Genomic DNA, 16599 nt, shown 5'->3' with positions numbered 1-16599 from the left:
GGTGCTATAGCTCACTATTCTGCGAATAGAATAGAAGAAGAAATGAGAAAACACTGATTTGGCCGCCATGTGCTCACTACCATCCATGGCAACATGACTCTGGTCCCACTCTCGGTCTTCCACGATAAGTATCCTTTCAGATGTTTTAGGGGTAATTAGTGGAAGTGTTGGTACTGAGTTACTTTTCTTTGTGCATACATTGGAATTAGGCTTATTTTTTTATTTTTCTTCTTTTTAATTAAATAACTTTCAAAACCCGGACACGCTCATCAATTTCAAATTGACCCATGAATGTCTCTGATAGATGTTTCTTAAACCTCAGCATTCCCCCCTGAGAGAAAGACAACTCCCACACACACAAAGGTTCTTCATCAGAGGATTTGACTTCTGATTGTTTATCAACAGATAAAACGTGTTTTCTTCTTCTAAAGGACACCCAAGTCTCAGGCAGCAGTTGAAGAAGATATTTCATTTGGGGAGGGTTAAGAAAGGTGTTTCGTTCTTGAGAAGAGACATCAGCTTCATCTAGTTGGAGCTGAACTAGCCAGGGCCATCTCCTTTGTTTTAAATTGGGGAAAATTGTGGATGACTTGGAAATAAGGTGCTATGTAATGACCAACAGCAGTACTTGTTAACCTACCAGCATGTGGAAGAAATCTTCCCCCGAATATTTCCCCAGGGGTCTCCTTTCCAAGGACTCTCTCAGACAGTCGAGATATGTGAACCAGTGCTCCAGGCCTTTATATAATGCAGTCTCGATTCTGTTGAGAGTTAATTCCCAGTGTTCCCCCAATGTGAGCGCACCAGAGTGCAACTGTGCACCCTCCAGGGTGCAACCTGATAAGAAAGTTCCAATCAGATGAAGATTAGCTGATAAAAACAAAGGTAACTTTAAGTCATGTTTGAAACTAGAATAATGTCAGCATGAAATCACTAGTCCTTGGTTACGTATGTCCAGTTCAATTGCTATAAACAAAACAAAGAAAAGCAAAACCAAATGGCAAACAATTTAAATATTACAACTACTTTTAATGTATTCATCATTTGTTTTCATTTGTCCCTTCCATTCCCTGTGATCTTCTCAGCCAAAGGGATTCTGATTCAATTATTTGTTCTATATTTACTGAGTGTGTTTTATACCTTGAAGTTGTAAGTTATCCAGCAATCTGTTTGTTTACTTTTATAATATGTAATCAATAAATACCTGATATCTACATCCTAGAGAGTAAACATTTAACTCTTTATAATCACCTGGCATTGATTTGTTGTATGACCTAGGCAAGAATTAAGCTATCATATGTACAAATAGCTAACTAATTGCCCTGATGTTATTAATTGAATAATCCACCTCTTTCTTATTAATTTACGGTTAATGGACTTTAAACATATCGCCTCATTTACTAAAATAATTCAATAAAATCAACCAGTTTCTGTATATATTAAAAAAAAAAAACCTTGGAGTATTAGTATTGATAGGTATGGGGCATTTTTATATATCCTTTATTTTGTTAAAAAAATATATATATACATACATTTTTCTAGGATGAAAAGAAAGTACAGTTGAAACCTGAACAACACAGGTGTGAACAGCGTGGATCAACTCATAGGAGATTTTTTTCCAATAAATACGGCTCCAGTAGTAACACCTCCCGTGGTCGGGTGGCTCTGCAGGTGTGGAGCTGCAGGTGCAACTCTGCTGTAAACTTATAGGCAGATTTTCCATCTGGAGGAGTTGGTGCCTCTAACCTCATGTTGCTCAAGGTCTATGTTAGCTGTTTACAAAATCTGATATACAGAAATATATGAAAAAAAATCTCTAGAAGTAACTGCTCTTTAAGTTTGGGGACGATTCATTTTTCATTTTTCTTTTTTTTTTTTTTTGTATTTTATTAAATTGTGTTCAGAGTATATGACAATTTACTGCTTGTAATGAATTTTTTCCCAGCAATTCATTTCTATGGGGAATTGGTTCCAGGACACCTCTTCCTTCCCCCAGCGCATCATTGCCCAAACCAGTGGATGCTGAATTCCCTTATTCACAATTGCATAGGGCAGTCGGACCTTCAATCCAGGGGTTCCACATCAGCGGATTCACCAGCCATGGATCTTGGATGAATCACACATTCAGGACCCACAAATATGAAGGGCGGATGGTATCCTGGGATACATAACATTCGACATTCTTCCCAAAGCATGTCTCTAATTTACTATATTAAAATCTTGTTATTTTTTTCTAATTTGGAAAATAATAATGCTATGATAAGTTCTCTTAGTCAAAATTGGTTTAGAATGATCCAATATTTTTAGGATAAAATATTAAAAAATAGAATGAATAAAATAATGTGTCTGTTTTAAAATACTTTGCTTATTGCTAAATTATCTTCTTTTCCAGCACTGATCCTAGCAGAGTTGTGTGTGTTTCCATGTTGCCTCCAAATCAGGTCCTCCGACATTTCTCAAGATCGTTCCAGTAAGCCTTTTCCCCCCATTATTCAGTGGAAAGTCCCCTTACCGAGGTCGTGTTATTCAGCCTAACAGTGGTATTTGCCGTAGCTCACCACTCCTTGGTTAACCTTCTCCACTCGAATTCCCTCCTCTCCTGGTTTTCCTCCTGCACGTTCCTTCGCAGGTTCTTTGCTGGCTCCTCCTCATCGCCTTGACATCTAAATGTTGGGGGGACATAGCTCAATTTCTTGCAGAGCTGTAAGCATGTCCATATTTTTCTGCAGGAACAGTAACAATTATACATGCAGGTTTTACTTTTCCAAGCTTATTCTCTAAAAATGGTGTTTTCTCTTTTATGTATATTTCATCATTAGTAAACTACATATTAATCATTGGTAAGATTTATATTTTAGCGATAATTAAGCACATATTAGCAAAAGAAGAATCATCCTTTTAAAAAAATAACGAGCTTGGCATAGGTGGGAGTCAAATTGCCAAAAACTTTCTGAGAGATTCATTTTTGCTCAACAATAATATATTAAATCCCCAGTTTGTGTCAGGAACTACAGATCAAGTGTCTAAAAAGGGACTTCTATTTAGTTCTTTTTTCTTTTTAATTCCTAAATCAGTTTACATTAAGCATTTTATTTTCTTCACCCAATTTTTGGCACTTAATTCCTAACGTACCTAGTTTCAGTCTTTCTTAGTTAATGGCAAAGGAGTGTATGGCTCCGCATGAAGGGTCTTCTGAATGTACCTTCATTCACATTCTTTTAGTTTTTACTGAAACACACACACATATGCAGTTATTTCCCTGAGGCTTTTAAGCTGCAAATTTGACTTATTCCTTCCAGCAAGTTTATTTTATTCATTTTTCATGGAGTGACTGAATTTGATATCTTTTAATATAATGTTTTGATTGTGGTAAGATTTTTTGTGTCCTGCTCGTTTCTTTAGAAAATGATCAAACCAGAGTAATAAACACTTTATCACAGTTCAGGTTATAATTTATATTCCGAAAGTATGCAGAAACCAACCCTTTGCCCACTTATTGCAGCTCACAGACCATCACCTCCATCCAAACTGTGCACACGTGGTATATGCTGTCTCATACTGCCTGTAGATGTATTTCACATTTGCTATTGCAATCTTATTTCCATCTGAGTAGACCTTTGCCTTTCAGACTTTTTTGGATTTCTTCATTCAGGGAAGGATTAAACCCATCACTATCCTTTCATGCATTCTAGCAGGGCATTCCGCCCATAACATATGTCAAAAACCTTAATTGTGAAAAAAGTAATAGCTTGACATCGAATTTGAAAAGTTTTAATATGTGATTAAATTTCCAAATTTGGGGGAATTGGTCAATATGCAGTGTCTCTCCACAGAATTTAGAAATTCGCAAGTGCCTATTGTTTGCTCGTGCTGTATAATATGAAAAAAATTAAGTTAGCGTTTCCATCTCTGGTCAGGCTGCCAAAGTTCAGAATATGTGGGAAAATTAAGAAAAATGCCATTTTTTTGGTAGCAATTGTAATTCTCCTCTTGTTGATTTTAATTAAATAATTGCTGATTATTAAGTAAAGAGGAATTGAAGTCAGTCATTGCTTACGTGTTAATGATGAAAGTCTCTCTGGGTCTTATTAAAAAATTCTTCATTGCCAACAGAATTCCCTACTGTGGATTGCTAAAAGTGGATTTACTTGCTAATCAGTTTCAAGGGGGCTTATTACAATGCATTTCTCAGCTTTTTCATGGGACATATTAACAGAAACCAATCTCAACAAACATGAAGTTTCAACTTCAGATTAATGACCATGCCGTGTAGTTTGAATGTGTTGAAATAATCATCTGATTCCTCAAGGGCGGCAGTTTCCTCAGCCTTGAATCTCTTTCCTCTGGGTGACAAGAAAGCAGTGGGAAGAGAAGAAGATTTGGAGCAGGATCTGGGTTTGCACTCAGGCTTGTCTACTCTGTCCCCATGTGCACTTGGGAAGGTCATAAACCCTGAGCCTCAATTAAGAAATAAAAATACTACTTACAGTGCATGGCAAGTTTGAGGAGAAAACCTTTAAAAGATATTACATTACTTTGCAAACTGCAACCTGATGATTCTGTGATGATTAGGAGAAGAATGATCATGATGACAATCGTGACAACAGTGACTGAAGTTCATTAGGTGTTTATTAAGTTCCAGGCCAGGCATCAAAAAGTTCTCCATACAGCACACCACGATTCCTCGCAAACACTATAATGTTGAAAAATGTTTCCCCATTTCAGATAAGAGAAGCCCAGAGAATTTAAATAATTTGCCTCAAGTCACAACTGATGAATATGTTAGCTGGAATCAAGATTCAAGGTGGAGCTGCAGAATGGATATATAGTTCAAAATTAATCTAACCCTAAAATTCTCAAGAATGTGTTATTATAGCGTCCCTTTTAGTATGTATAATGAAAATCTTGGATACTTCTCTTATTTGTAGTAATAGTTTGAATATTGCTGTAAGTAGGTAGGTAGATACATACATACATAAACACATATATAAATATGCATTTATCATTACATTATGTTACATATCTCAACCAAATAAATTATTTTTCACTCCTCAAGGAGAATTTCACTTTAACTATGAATCTCTTATCAAGCCAGCAACCTAACCCAGGGAATAGTAAACTATGTAAGTGCATCTCTGCATTCTCTTATTTTTAAGATACATGCATATCATATAACATGTAATTTTTCATTCTGAATTTCATTTTTTTATTAATTTATCTGTGTATCCGTCTCTTTCAAATTCACTGCATGTCATTCCACAGTGTTAAGCCACTATCTTGTTTAAGGGAGCTCTTTGAAAAGTATCTGACTGTATCAATCTTGTAGATAAGACATTCCCATTGTTTCTATCTCCTATAGGATTCAGTCCAAACTCATTAACGTGAAAGGCAACACTCTGCGTCCAGGGCCTTGACTGTCTCCCTGACTCCCCTGCTCCCCCCTCCACAACCTGCCACACAGTCTCTCCTTCCCTGACTGTGACTCTTCCTGCTGTGTTTGTGCTTTCTGTGTCAGTGAAACGCTTTCCCACAGCTTTTCCATTCTGCGTAAATGTCTCATTCCTTCTCATCTTCTCACGACAAGCTCAAAAGATAACTTTGTGGTAGAGATTTTTTTTTCCCAGTTTACCTCAATCTTCTCTCTACCTGACCCCCAAGTGGAAGGAGGGCTGTTCGACCATTTCTCAGTATCCTCTGTGACCTCCTTGTGTCAGTTACGTTTTTCACACTATGTTGTGATCTGCGTGTTCCATATGTCTCTCCTCTCACTCAGCTGTGAGCTACCTGAGGGCACAGACTCCAGCAGAGTCATAACTTTAACTTCAGTAATTTATATAGGGTGACAATGAAGGTTATTATTTTGTTATTTTAGTAAACACTGAGCTAATTTGAATAAAATCTAAAAGGAAAGCAGCAATGTATTATAGTATCATTTCTAAGCCAAAAATTCCATTCCTTTAGTGTCTTTTTATCTGATTATTTTTAATGTATATCTTAGTTCAATACATATACAAATAATAGGTCTCACACTGTTGTAAATAAGTTTTCCTCCATTGTTTTTTCTACATTTCTATTATAATGGGGTGTCATATGGGGGAAGTTTTAATTATTCTGATTGATTTCCTTGGGGTTTGCTGATCACATTATTTGTAAAACATATTTTTACTTCTTTCTTTCAAAAATCTATGCTTCATCCCTGATAAGCCTTAGAGGCGGGTAAGAACTAGTTTCTGGAAATCGGTTTGGTTAGATAAGGCTTCAGATTTCAAAGGTCTTTTTAATTCAGAATGCTTATTAAAGGATTGCTAGTTCCCTTTTAACTAAGAACCGAATTCATTATGTCTTTTGGAATTAAGACCAGTGCCCTCTGCTTTAAAAGCCAAATCTTCTTCTCTTTGTTGACATATATTAAACCCTGTTTCTAAATCTTAGTTCTAAGCTCTTCCTTAGTCAGATTCAGAGGTATTAATTTTAAAGGACAGTTTCTTACTTATTTAGAAAATATTTTGAAGGTATATACATACATATATGTACGTAAATATGCATTTCTTATTTTTCCTGAGTAAACATTTTTTGGCCTCTATGATAATACTTTTAACAGAGACGTGCTAATATTTCAAACCCCAAAATGATGCTACTTATAAATTTTAACAAATTTTAATCTTTATACTAAAGAAACTAATTATTATATACTCAACTCTTTATTATGGAAATTTTCAAACATGTACAACATTCGAAGATTTGATAGAATAATCCCCACCCCACCACCAGAAAAGCTGCTGGCCTCAGCGTGTCCACTCATGGTCAGATAGGTTTCATCCAGTCCTCTTACCCAATCTATTAACCCCCAAAGATATTTTGAAGTAAATCTCAGACTTTACACCATTTCGTCAAGTGATATTCTCCAGGCACAGGCCACCAGGAACCTGCAGCCACAGTTGTGTTGCTGTTGCTTGCTTCAGCTAGGGAGCTCACACACCACGGCAAACAGGGGCATCTCAGTAAGAAGTCTTAGGGACCGGGCTTTCTGAGAGATTTCAACCTAAGAGGTTGTTTATAACAGGGTTCAAGAAGGCACGGTTACACTTTCAATTGGATGATGTCAAATGAGTTGGTACGTTAATGGTTCCTGTTTAGAAAGTGGATATATTGGAGGAAGGCGAAAGCTTTACGTGGTAGAGAAGCAGCAGTCCCTTGTGTTGGCCGGATGGGCAGGGTGTCTGACGGTTTTATGGTTTAGGCAGCTTTACTGGTTTTGCCTGTGCTCTGCCGTTATTACAGAGGGATCCTGCTTTGCCTCACTTCACCACCTTTACCACGTAAACTTTTCTCATATTCACGTTTTGGGAAATCATTGATATTTTGTAACAGAATGCTACGGCTTAGCTTTTAGTGCCAGACCAGATAGATCCCTTTCTATTGGCTGCATCCACCCGGATCTGGCTACTGGGCATGTGTGGGAGATACAGTGGATATGACTGTGCTTTGGAGCAGAGCAGGGTGGAGAAGGGTAAATGAAGGTTATGTCTCTGGAGTCTGTCACAAGCATGGCTCTTCCACTGACTTGGTGTGTGACTTTGACCAAGGTGCCCGACCTCTCTGTCCTCTCTGTACTTCAGTGCTTCCCTTGTAAACAGAAATACTGATAGTATTTATAACAGAATTCTTCTGAGCATTACGTGTACTAACACACAGACTGCTTGCAAGAGTGCCTGCCACAATATAAATGACCCTATGTAAGTGTTTGTGGATATTAATGTTAGTAATGTTACTATGCTCTTTTTTGGGGGGTGGTAATTAGGTTTATTTATTTATTTTTAATGGAGGTACTGGGGATTGAACCCACAACCTTGTGCATGCTAAACAAGCATTCTACTACTGAGCTATACCCTCCCCCTAAGGTTATTAAAGATGGTGATGTTCTTTTATTCACTCCTAGCTGGAAATGGAGAGAGATAATTACATAAGGTTGAGGAGCCTTACTTTGCTCATCTGTTTAAATGACCACATTAAACTAGCTGATCTCAAATGTTTCAATTGAGGGTGATGCAAATAATGAGTGGTGGGAACTTGAAAAATTGAAAGCAAGGGTTAGAACACAATCTTGACATCTGGTGGTAAGTTGTCTTTCCATATGCTTATAACTTACTTTTCAGAGTGCTTATGTATTCAATTATATATGAGTTTACTTATTTGACAAGTTTTTTGTTTTGTTTTGTTTTTGTTTTTTTTCAATAAGGAACCGTGTTAGTAGTCAGGGATTCAGTAGTCTGCAAAACAGACACAGACCCTGTCTCACAGAGCTGACAGTCTATTGTGAGAGAGACTTAAATAAACAGTTAGACAAAAGGGCATTTAATCATAAGCTGTGGTCATTCCTTTCAGGTAGAGGTACACAGTGATGAGAAAATATAACAGAACCCCAGGAAGTTCAGGTTTCAGCAAAACATCCCTTAGAAAATGATGCTCAGTTTGAATTCTCTAGTAAGAGTTGACAAAAGGGATGGGAGGTAGGGACATTATCTAAGAGAGAAGAAACAGTGTACCAAGTTTTGTGGCAGGAGGAAACTTAGGAGAAGTGATGGTATAGTCACTAAGAAAGCAGTGTAGAGGGTCCTCAACAAATTAAAAATAGAACTTCCATATGATTCAGCAGTCCCACTTTTAGATGATACATATATAATCAATATATCATTATATGTATACATATATATATAAAATCATTGAAATCAGGATCTAGACTAGATATCTTACTCCCATGTTCATTGCAGTACTAGTCACCATAGCCAACACATAAAAACAACCTAAATGTCCATCATTGGATGAATGGATAAAGAAAATGTGGTGGGTACGTAGAGTGAAACATCACTCGGGCTTAAAAAAGAAGGAAATCCTGCCACATGTGAAACCACGGATGAGCCTGGGGGATATTATGATGGGTAATGTAGGCCAGTCCTAGAAGGACACATGGTGCGTTATTCTACTTCTGTGATGTATCTGAAATAGTCGGTCATAGAAACAGAGTCAGATGGCGGTTGCCAGGGACTGGGAGGAGGGGTGAATAAGAGTTGTTTAATGGAAAGAAAGTGTCAGTTTATAAGACAAGTAGCTCTAGAACCTGGTGTGCAACACTCTATCTAGTTAATACTACTGTACTGTGTACTTCAAAACTTAGCAGCAGAGATCTCACGTTAAGTGTTCTTCATACAATTAAAAAAAACAAGACAAGGAAATTGTGGTATCAATGACAGGAAGTAGATAATGTACACATTTTCAAATTTCAGAAGAGACTCAACTAAGACTGGAAAAATGTTTACTGTATTTATTAATAATGTGAGAGTCAGGCTAGAAAGGACTGGCTTCAGTGGCGTAGGGAAAAGCTGGATGGAAAGAACAAACGTGTACAGGAAATCGGAACAACTGCATGATTTCTTCAAGAATTTGGGCTACTAGAGGGGGTGGGTATAGCTCAGTAGTAGAGCATATGCTTAGTATGCATGAAGTCCCAGGTTCGAGCCCCAGTACTTCCATTAAAAAAAAAAAAAATAAATGAATAACCCTAATTACCTCCCCTGCCCCACTTAAAAAAAAAAAAAAGAATTTTGGCTACTGCTCTGAGCTGTTTTACACACACACACATTCTGAAATTGGTTGGAAAATGGTTTTCTAGTTTGAAAATTGTGGAAAAAGCTGGATTTCACCATTAATAATAATACATTTCCCTTATAGTGTAGATTCACCAAGAGAGACTCTGACACTGTGGTAGAAATAGTTCTGTTTTTCAAGTAAGTTCTTGGAGTATCCTCATTTTATTTATTATTCTGATTTGTCTTACTTTTTAAGCAAATATCTTTTGAATACTAACTACTTATCATAGAGTTTGCTGGGATATTTGCATACAATAATTCATCTAACATTCACAAAAACATAAGAGATGTATCATTTTGACTTGATTTTACAGTTGAGGAAATTGAGACTTAAAAAAAAAACAAATGTGGATGTTGTCCACATTCTCATGAGTTCAGTTATCCAAAATTTAAATGCTGGTTTTATTCTTTCACATAACTTGATATTCTTATTCAAATGAACCAAAGTTTACTGTTCTTTTTTTTTTTTTTAATGCCTGTAGTATAGCCTTCTTTAACTTTACTGGAGATTGACTGGTATACTTGAAGTATAGTTCCTTCAAGAATACAGGTAATTTTTTAATCCCCAATATAATTTGTCCAGCTCATCTTACTTCCAGAAAAACAGGGAAGGGAATATTACCACATTCAGGTATCTCTAGAGGTTCAAGTTTAGACTCAGAAGGATCTAGGAACTAATAAATCACCCGAACAACTTCAGAATGAGCTCTCTGGGAGCCAGGATCTGGCTAAGCAGTGAGTCATACAGAGTTTGTACATGGAGTGAATCGCCAACCCTCCAGCCACAAGCTGGCTTCCCGGTAAAGACATCTCCCCTTGGTGAGCTGTGGCATTTAATTGAGCCAGTCTGCTTTTAGAGATAATGCCTCTAACATCCTGATTGCATTTCTTACTTTCATGTCCTCTCCTTTGCAGTTCTTTGTAAAGGATATCTGGTTGTACTTAAAATACTGCACCAATCTTCTAATCTCTTCCTCCCTTCACTCTGTCTTTATCTCTCTCTTTTACACACACACAGACACAGATACATTAAATGACCTTATATTGAGTTAACCAAATAGAATTACCTTCCCTCCTGCAGTGGTACCCACAGAAGAGAACAGCTCCTCTTCTAGGTTGATGGATTAGAAATACGAGAGTAGGTGAGATTTCCTGTCTAAAGTTGTCCCATGGGAGTGGGTCACCAAGAATGGCTGTATACTTAGGTGTAGGTAACAACGCTTTCTGAGTCCATTTTTGGTCTTTGGAAACACCAAACATAAGGTAAAAAATTTCTTCTTAAATAAAGAACGGATGCTCACTGTTATTTTTAATGTAAAATAGAAATTGGTGTTTCATTTCTCTAATATTGCTTCTCAGAATAGGTATTTGGCCTCAAATTGCACTCTAAACAATCAGACTCAAACCAGTGCATCCCAGCCTCTTCCCATGCCATGTCATGTTATTTGCATGTGTTTTGGGATACACGGAGGGAGCGTCTGATGGCTGAAGAAGTCGCCAGGGCTGCACATCGGCAGTGCACTGGTGGTAAACAATGCCTCTGCAGGCTCTGGTACAGAGATCAAGCTCCGTGTAGCTGGAGAATGAAGGACGCTTGGCTTGGAAAAGCCACTGGAGACCCTGGCAGAGCACCAGGCAGGACATGGTATCACTAGGTGGTAAGCAAATCAGGAAATTTCTTGATTAATAGAGCAGAGAATAAGAAAGAGGGAGTTTCTCAATGACCATTTTTCTTCTTTCTTATAATTAAACACAATTGTGCAAGCCATTTCTGTGTAAAAGTAGTTTATTTTTACTACTGAAACTATTTCTTTGGTTATTTTACCTTTTTTCTTAATTTACTTCTTTAAAATTCAGATAAACTCACACACACACACACACACACACACACACACACACACTGATTGGGATTTTATTCTTGTAACCATAAGTTACTATGGATTCTATGTATTATAATAGTAAAATATTTGTTTGCATTAAAATTAAAATTATTTTAGTATAAACTGATTACAATAGCCTATAAACTTCCAATTTTTATGATTAATCATTAAACATAAATTTAACTTTTGTTTGAAATTTGTCTTATTAATTAGATAGGAGTGTTTTGCTGAAAGGAATTAACTAAATGCCTAAACTGTTTAGAACTCTGAATAGTTTTATACTTTGGAGAAAGGAATCATATAAGATTTCAGATGAGTGAGAAATATTTTCATTTGTAAGCTGGGAGAAGGCTGGACTTTGAAAAGGCAAGATAAAAAAGGACCAAAACCATAGGTGCTCTCAGGCAATCGTTTTCACAGACAGACTTGGGAAGCGGAGGTACTGAAAATTAATCTTCTTAAAACTGCTCTTGTCCTCCTAACCCTTGGTGAGTCTTTTCATATGAAAAAAAATAGGCATATTCTAAGTTGAATTTGACTGGCATGATGGACTCATTCAGTCATAGCTTGGGCAAACAAAACCAAGAGAAACAAGTAACTTTGGAAGTATGTGTGAGTTACTCCTGCCATTCAAACTGTGGACTGAAATAAATGCACAACCTAAAAGCTGAGTTATGTTTTATTTGGTGGACAATTCTGAGGATGCAGCCCGGGATGACAGCCTCTCAGATCACTGAGGGACTGCTCTGAAGAGGTAGGGGAGGGGCTAGGATATATAGGAGCTTTACAGCAAAGACCAAGTAGTTGGAACATTAAAAGATTGCTTGTTAACTAAAGAAAACCAGGCATCTCAAGTTAAAGAATTTAGCACTTTTCTGTGTATGGGAGGAAGCAAATATTTGGGCTCAGTGAATTCATTCCTTTGACAAGCACCTAGCCACCTAGGGCCAGCATCCTGTCCTTTCTTATTCTGAGTCCCCTCAGAGTGCACTATTGTGAGTGGCTGCAGAGACCAGGCTGCAGACTTGTCTTCACTGGGGGGTGGCGGCAGCTGCTGATGACTTGATGGCTTCAGCATTCTCTGTTTACTGATATGGTTTGCAGTATTTTTCGTTCACACAATCATTGAATTTGTTCTTTCGACTACTGATTCTCAAACATGGCTATCCATTAGAACCACTGGGGAGCTTTAAAAATGCTGATGCCTCAATGTTTCCCAGATGTTCTGAATAAATTGGTAGAGGGGTGCCTGGATATTGGGATGTTAACAACTTCATAGGTTTCAACGTGCAGTAAAATTTGAGGCAAAACTCACGTAGGGAAAGATGCAATGAAGCAAGAAACACGTTGCTCATTAAAAATATTTTGCGGTCAAATGTGTCAATGCTTTAAGGATTTCCCTCAAAATTGATAGAGTGTGGGAATGTCTGAATAAATGGTGAGGCTTTGTGTGGTAACTGCTTCAGAGCAATCTCAGAAACTAACTGGAGCCTACGAAGAAACATTACTTTTAAAAAACAGAGGAATTAATAAAATAATCTAGAAAATTGTAGATTAGGTGCAAAATCATAAATGCTGCACTCTTTAAGCATTTTAAAGGTTTTCATAGGTAACTTTATTTCCATGTAATTTTTAAGTTTTTTAAATTTGGAATCCAAACTCCAGCTTAACATGCAGCTCCATTATATATAAACTTCATTTTTGTACCATTAATTTGCTGCGTAAATATTCCCCTTAATAGTAAGTACCTACTGTTACGGAAACGACAGGCCAGTCAAGAAATAAGCACCACTCGGAGGGTTGGAGTGCTCAGATGTATTACGCCGGCGGGCTCAGAGGGGCTTCTGCTCCGAAGCTCTGAGCACCTCCAAGGCGTCCGCATGAGGTTTTATAGGGTAAAGTACAAGCTTGGGGTATTCGGCCAATAGGCATGGGACAGCTTTAGCAGCATTATCATCACAAAAGTGGAGGTGGGGAGGCAGCAAACCAACATTCCAAAGCCAGATATGTATCTTTGAAAACCCAGCTGGCTAGCAAAAAAACATAAACAGCAAACCAACACTAATTAACTTAGATTTACAAGTTAGTCCAGCAGAACTCAGATCAGTATTCCGATACTTAGACTTGTGAGTTATCTTGTTAGCCCAGCCCAGCCTCTCCTTCACAGTCCTAGACCTGTGAGTTCTCTTGTTACACCAGCCCAGCTTTTCCTTCACACTACCATAGTTAATGTTCTCATTGATGCATTTATTTTCTCACTGAGCTGATTTGACATGTATGTTGCACCCACCACAAACCTGAAGTTACATAAAATAGAAAACAAAAGAAACTAATGCACAGGTGGCCTTTGTTATTTTAGTAAAATTTTATGATAGATTATAAATCAACCTCTTCCTCTGACCCCATTTTTCAGCAAGGGGTGGTCTGCTTAACTTTTCCATTGTATTGTAGCCTTTTCATTATTCTCAACTAGCAGTCAAACCATGTCATCACAGCTGGAATTGATATAAAAGACTGTGAGAACACGTTGAGTATGTTCAAGCCCTGTAGAGAACCCTTAATTGAGAGTGTTCTTGAGTGAAACAGTCATTTACCAGGAGGGACAGCATGACATAATAACATTTTAGAAGCTCAGGCTTCTGCAATTTTACCTTGGCAAAGCACATGGAAAGCTTAGCAATCTTTAAGAAACTACAGATTTTATGTTTGTCTTCTCTAAGCTTGAAACGTTAGGTTCATACTATAGACAAATGGATGTATCTGCCAGGATGGTTGCTGGCAGATACACTGGGCAGCATAGTTTGATGTTTAGGAATATGGGCTTTGCAGTCAGACAAATCTGATCACCCCCATACTATACCATGTGATCTCTGGGACCATAGCTCTAAACCTGGGTTTTTTTCAATTGTTAATCAGGGATGATGGGATAGAATTTCATCATACTCTCAGTAAAAGACTATCGTAAGTCAATTCATGTTTTGCGCAAATTAGAATATCTGATAAGGGCAGTCCTCAGCAGCAACAGATAAATACTTATAGCAGCAATAAATAAAATTAAAATATGAAGGAGTTCGATGTGATGATCTTCCAAGGCTCCTTTCTTTGTTAATATTTTATGGTTCCACTTGGTGGGAAAATAAAGCCAGGGGCAAAAATAAATTTCAAATAGACTAACGTTGGGCTTAATGAGATTAGTCCTTTTGTTTTTCAGAGTTGGCAGAAATAAAAATAATTGCAATTTTTCAGAAGTGTTCATCAAGAACTGTACCCACCTGTATATGTTTCCAGAGAAGTTTGATTACAACTGGCTGTTCTTTAGGATACGTTGCTAAAAGCGAAACCTACTAGAATAAGACTTTGGGTGTCGCAAGCCCTTCATAAATATTGACACATATTTATGGCGAAAGGGGTTTATCTACATGTAGTTTAGAATAAGTTATCTAATAAAGTACTTAATGGTAACTCTTTGGGCAACAAACTTCAAAGTGTGGTTAATTTTGAATTGGAAAGAAAAACATGTCTCCTTAATTTTTATGCAGATAAAATTGGATGCTTTCCCACAGTTCTGGTTAATTTCCTTTTAGCTTCTACAGCATCCAGTCCTTACTCTGTAAGTCAGGGAAGGGACGCAGGAAAGTGAGTCAGTCACAGATCGCTTTGACAATTTTTAAAACTGTTGGAATGTGCACAAAAATGAAAAACGGGAATATAAATTTGCTTTTATTTATAAATTATGTATTTTTGTGCTGTGCTGCCATATTTATATGTGCATAGAATATTTAGGGGCACCAAAACCACTGAAATATTACTGGTAGCTGTCTCAGGTGCTTTCTTTCAGATGATATTTAAGTTTAACCAACATTCTCCCATTGTTTCTAAAATCACAAAACAAAATAATGCTTAAGAGGTGTATTCTGAGAGCAAAGAACTCTTTCCCTGGGGCAAGAATGGCATGTCGTTGGAGAGCTAAGGTGTCCTTTTTGTCCACAAAGTAACACAATTCAAGGCTAGAAGATGCTAGTGAGCACCTCCCCCAGCACTGACACAGGCCATAAAAAATATAATTCTTGTTCTTCATCTTATAGTAAAATCTGCAGCCTTCATCAGAATCAATGGCTGAAGTTAATGTCACTCATGTCACTGAATTCATTCTCAACGGAATTACAGACTGGCCAGAGCTTCAGGCCCCATGCTTTGTGGTGTTTTTAGTCATCTACCTGGTCACTGTGCTGGGCAACCTTGGACTGGTTTCCTTGATCAGGATGGATGCTCGGCTCCACACACCCATGTACTACTTCCTCAGTCACTTGGCCTTTGTTGACCTTTGTTACTCCTCTGCTATCACGCCGAAGATGATGGTGAATTTTGTTGTGGAACACAACACGATTTCTTTCCACGCTTGTGCAATACAACTGTGCTGTTTTCTCACCTTCATGATCACAGAGTGTTTCCTTTTAGCCTCCATGGCCTATGATCGCTATGTAGCCATCTGTAGACCCCTGCATTACTCCACGTTGATGTCAAAGAGGGTCTGCATTCAACTAGTGGCGGTTCCATATGTATACAGCTTTCTAGTTGCCCTCTTCCATACCATTATCACCTTCCGCCTAACTTACTGTGGCCCCAATGTTATTAACCATTTCTACTGTGATGACCTCCCTCTCTTGGCTCTGTCCTGCTCAGACACACACGTGAAGGAAGTTCTGATCTTTGCCTTTGCTGGTTTTGATATGATCTGCTCCTCTTCCATTGTCCTCACCTCCTACATCTTTATCACTGCCGCCATCCTGAAGATTCACTCTACCCAGGGGCGACACAAGGCCATTTCTACCTGTGGCTCCCACATGGTGGCTGTCACTCTCTTTTACGGCACACTGATCTTCATGTACCTACAGCCCAAATCCAACCACTCCCTGGACACAGACAAAATGGCATCCGTATTCTACACGGTGGTGATCCCCATGCTGAACCCCCTAATCTACAGCCTCAGAAACAAAGACGTGAAAGATGCCTCCAAGAAAGCCTTGGAGAAAGGTTGTGAAACTGTAAAGATGTCAAATTTAAGAAAATAA

The 16599-nt window shown here is 37.9% G+C and overlaps 1 protein-coding gene across 1 annotated transcript; it reads left to right on the top strand.

Moving 5' to 3' along the window:
- Nucleotides 1–15639: 15639 nt before the first annotated feature.
- Nucleotides 15640–16599, top strand: LOC102503636 (olfactory receptor 1038). Its single transcript, XM_006176820.2, has one exon. It carries the CDS (start codon nt 15640–15642, stop codon nt 16597–16599), a length of 960 nt encoding a protein of 319 aa, XP_006176882.2.

The sequence above is a fragment of the Camelus ferus genome, chromosome 10 (genome assembly GCF_009834535.1).
Source record: "Camelus ferus isolate YT-003-E chromosome 10, BCGSAC_Cfer_1.0, whole genome shotgun sequence".
Lineage (NCBI taxonomy): Eukaryota > Metazoa > Chordata > Mammalia > Artiodactyla > Camelidae > Camelus > Camelus ferus.
The sequence above is the reverse complement of the archived record's forward strand: the minus strand, read 5'-3'. Positions and strand labels throughout refer to the sequence as shown.

What these genes read in the sequence shown, in the direction of transcription:
- LOC102503636 (XM_006176820.2), top strand. Translation starts at nt 15,640, where the DNA reads ATGGCTGAAGTTAATGTCACTCATGTCACTGAATTCATTCTCAACGGA.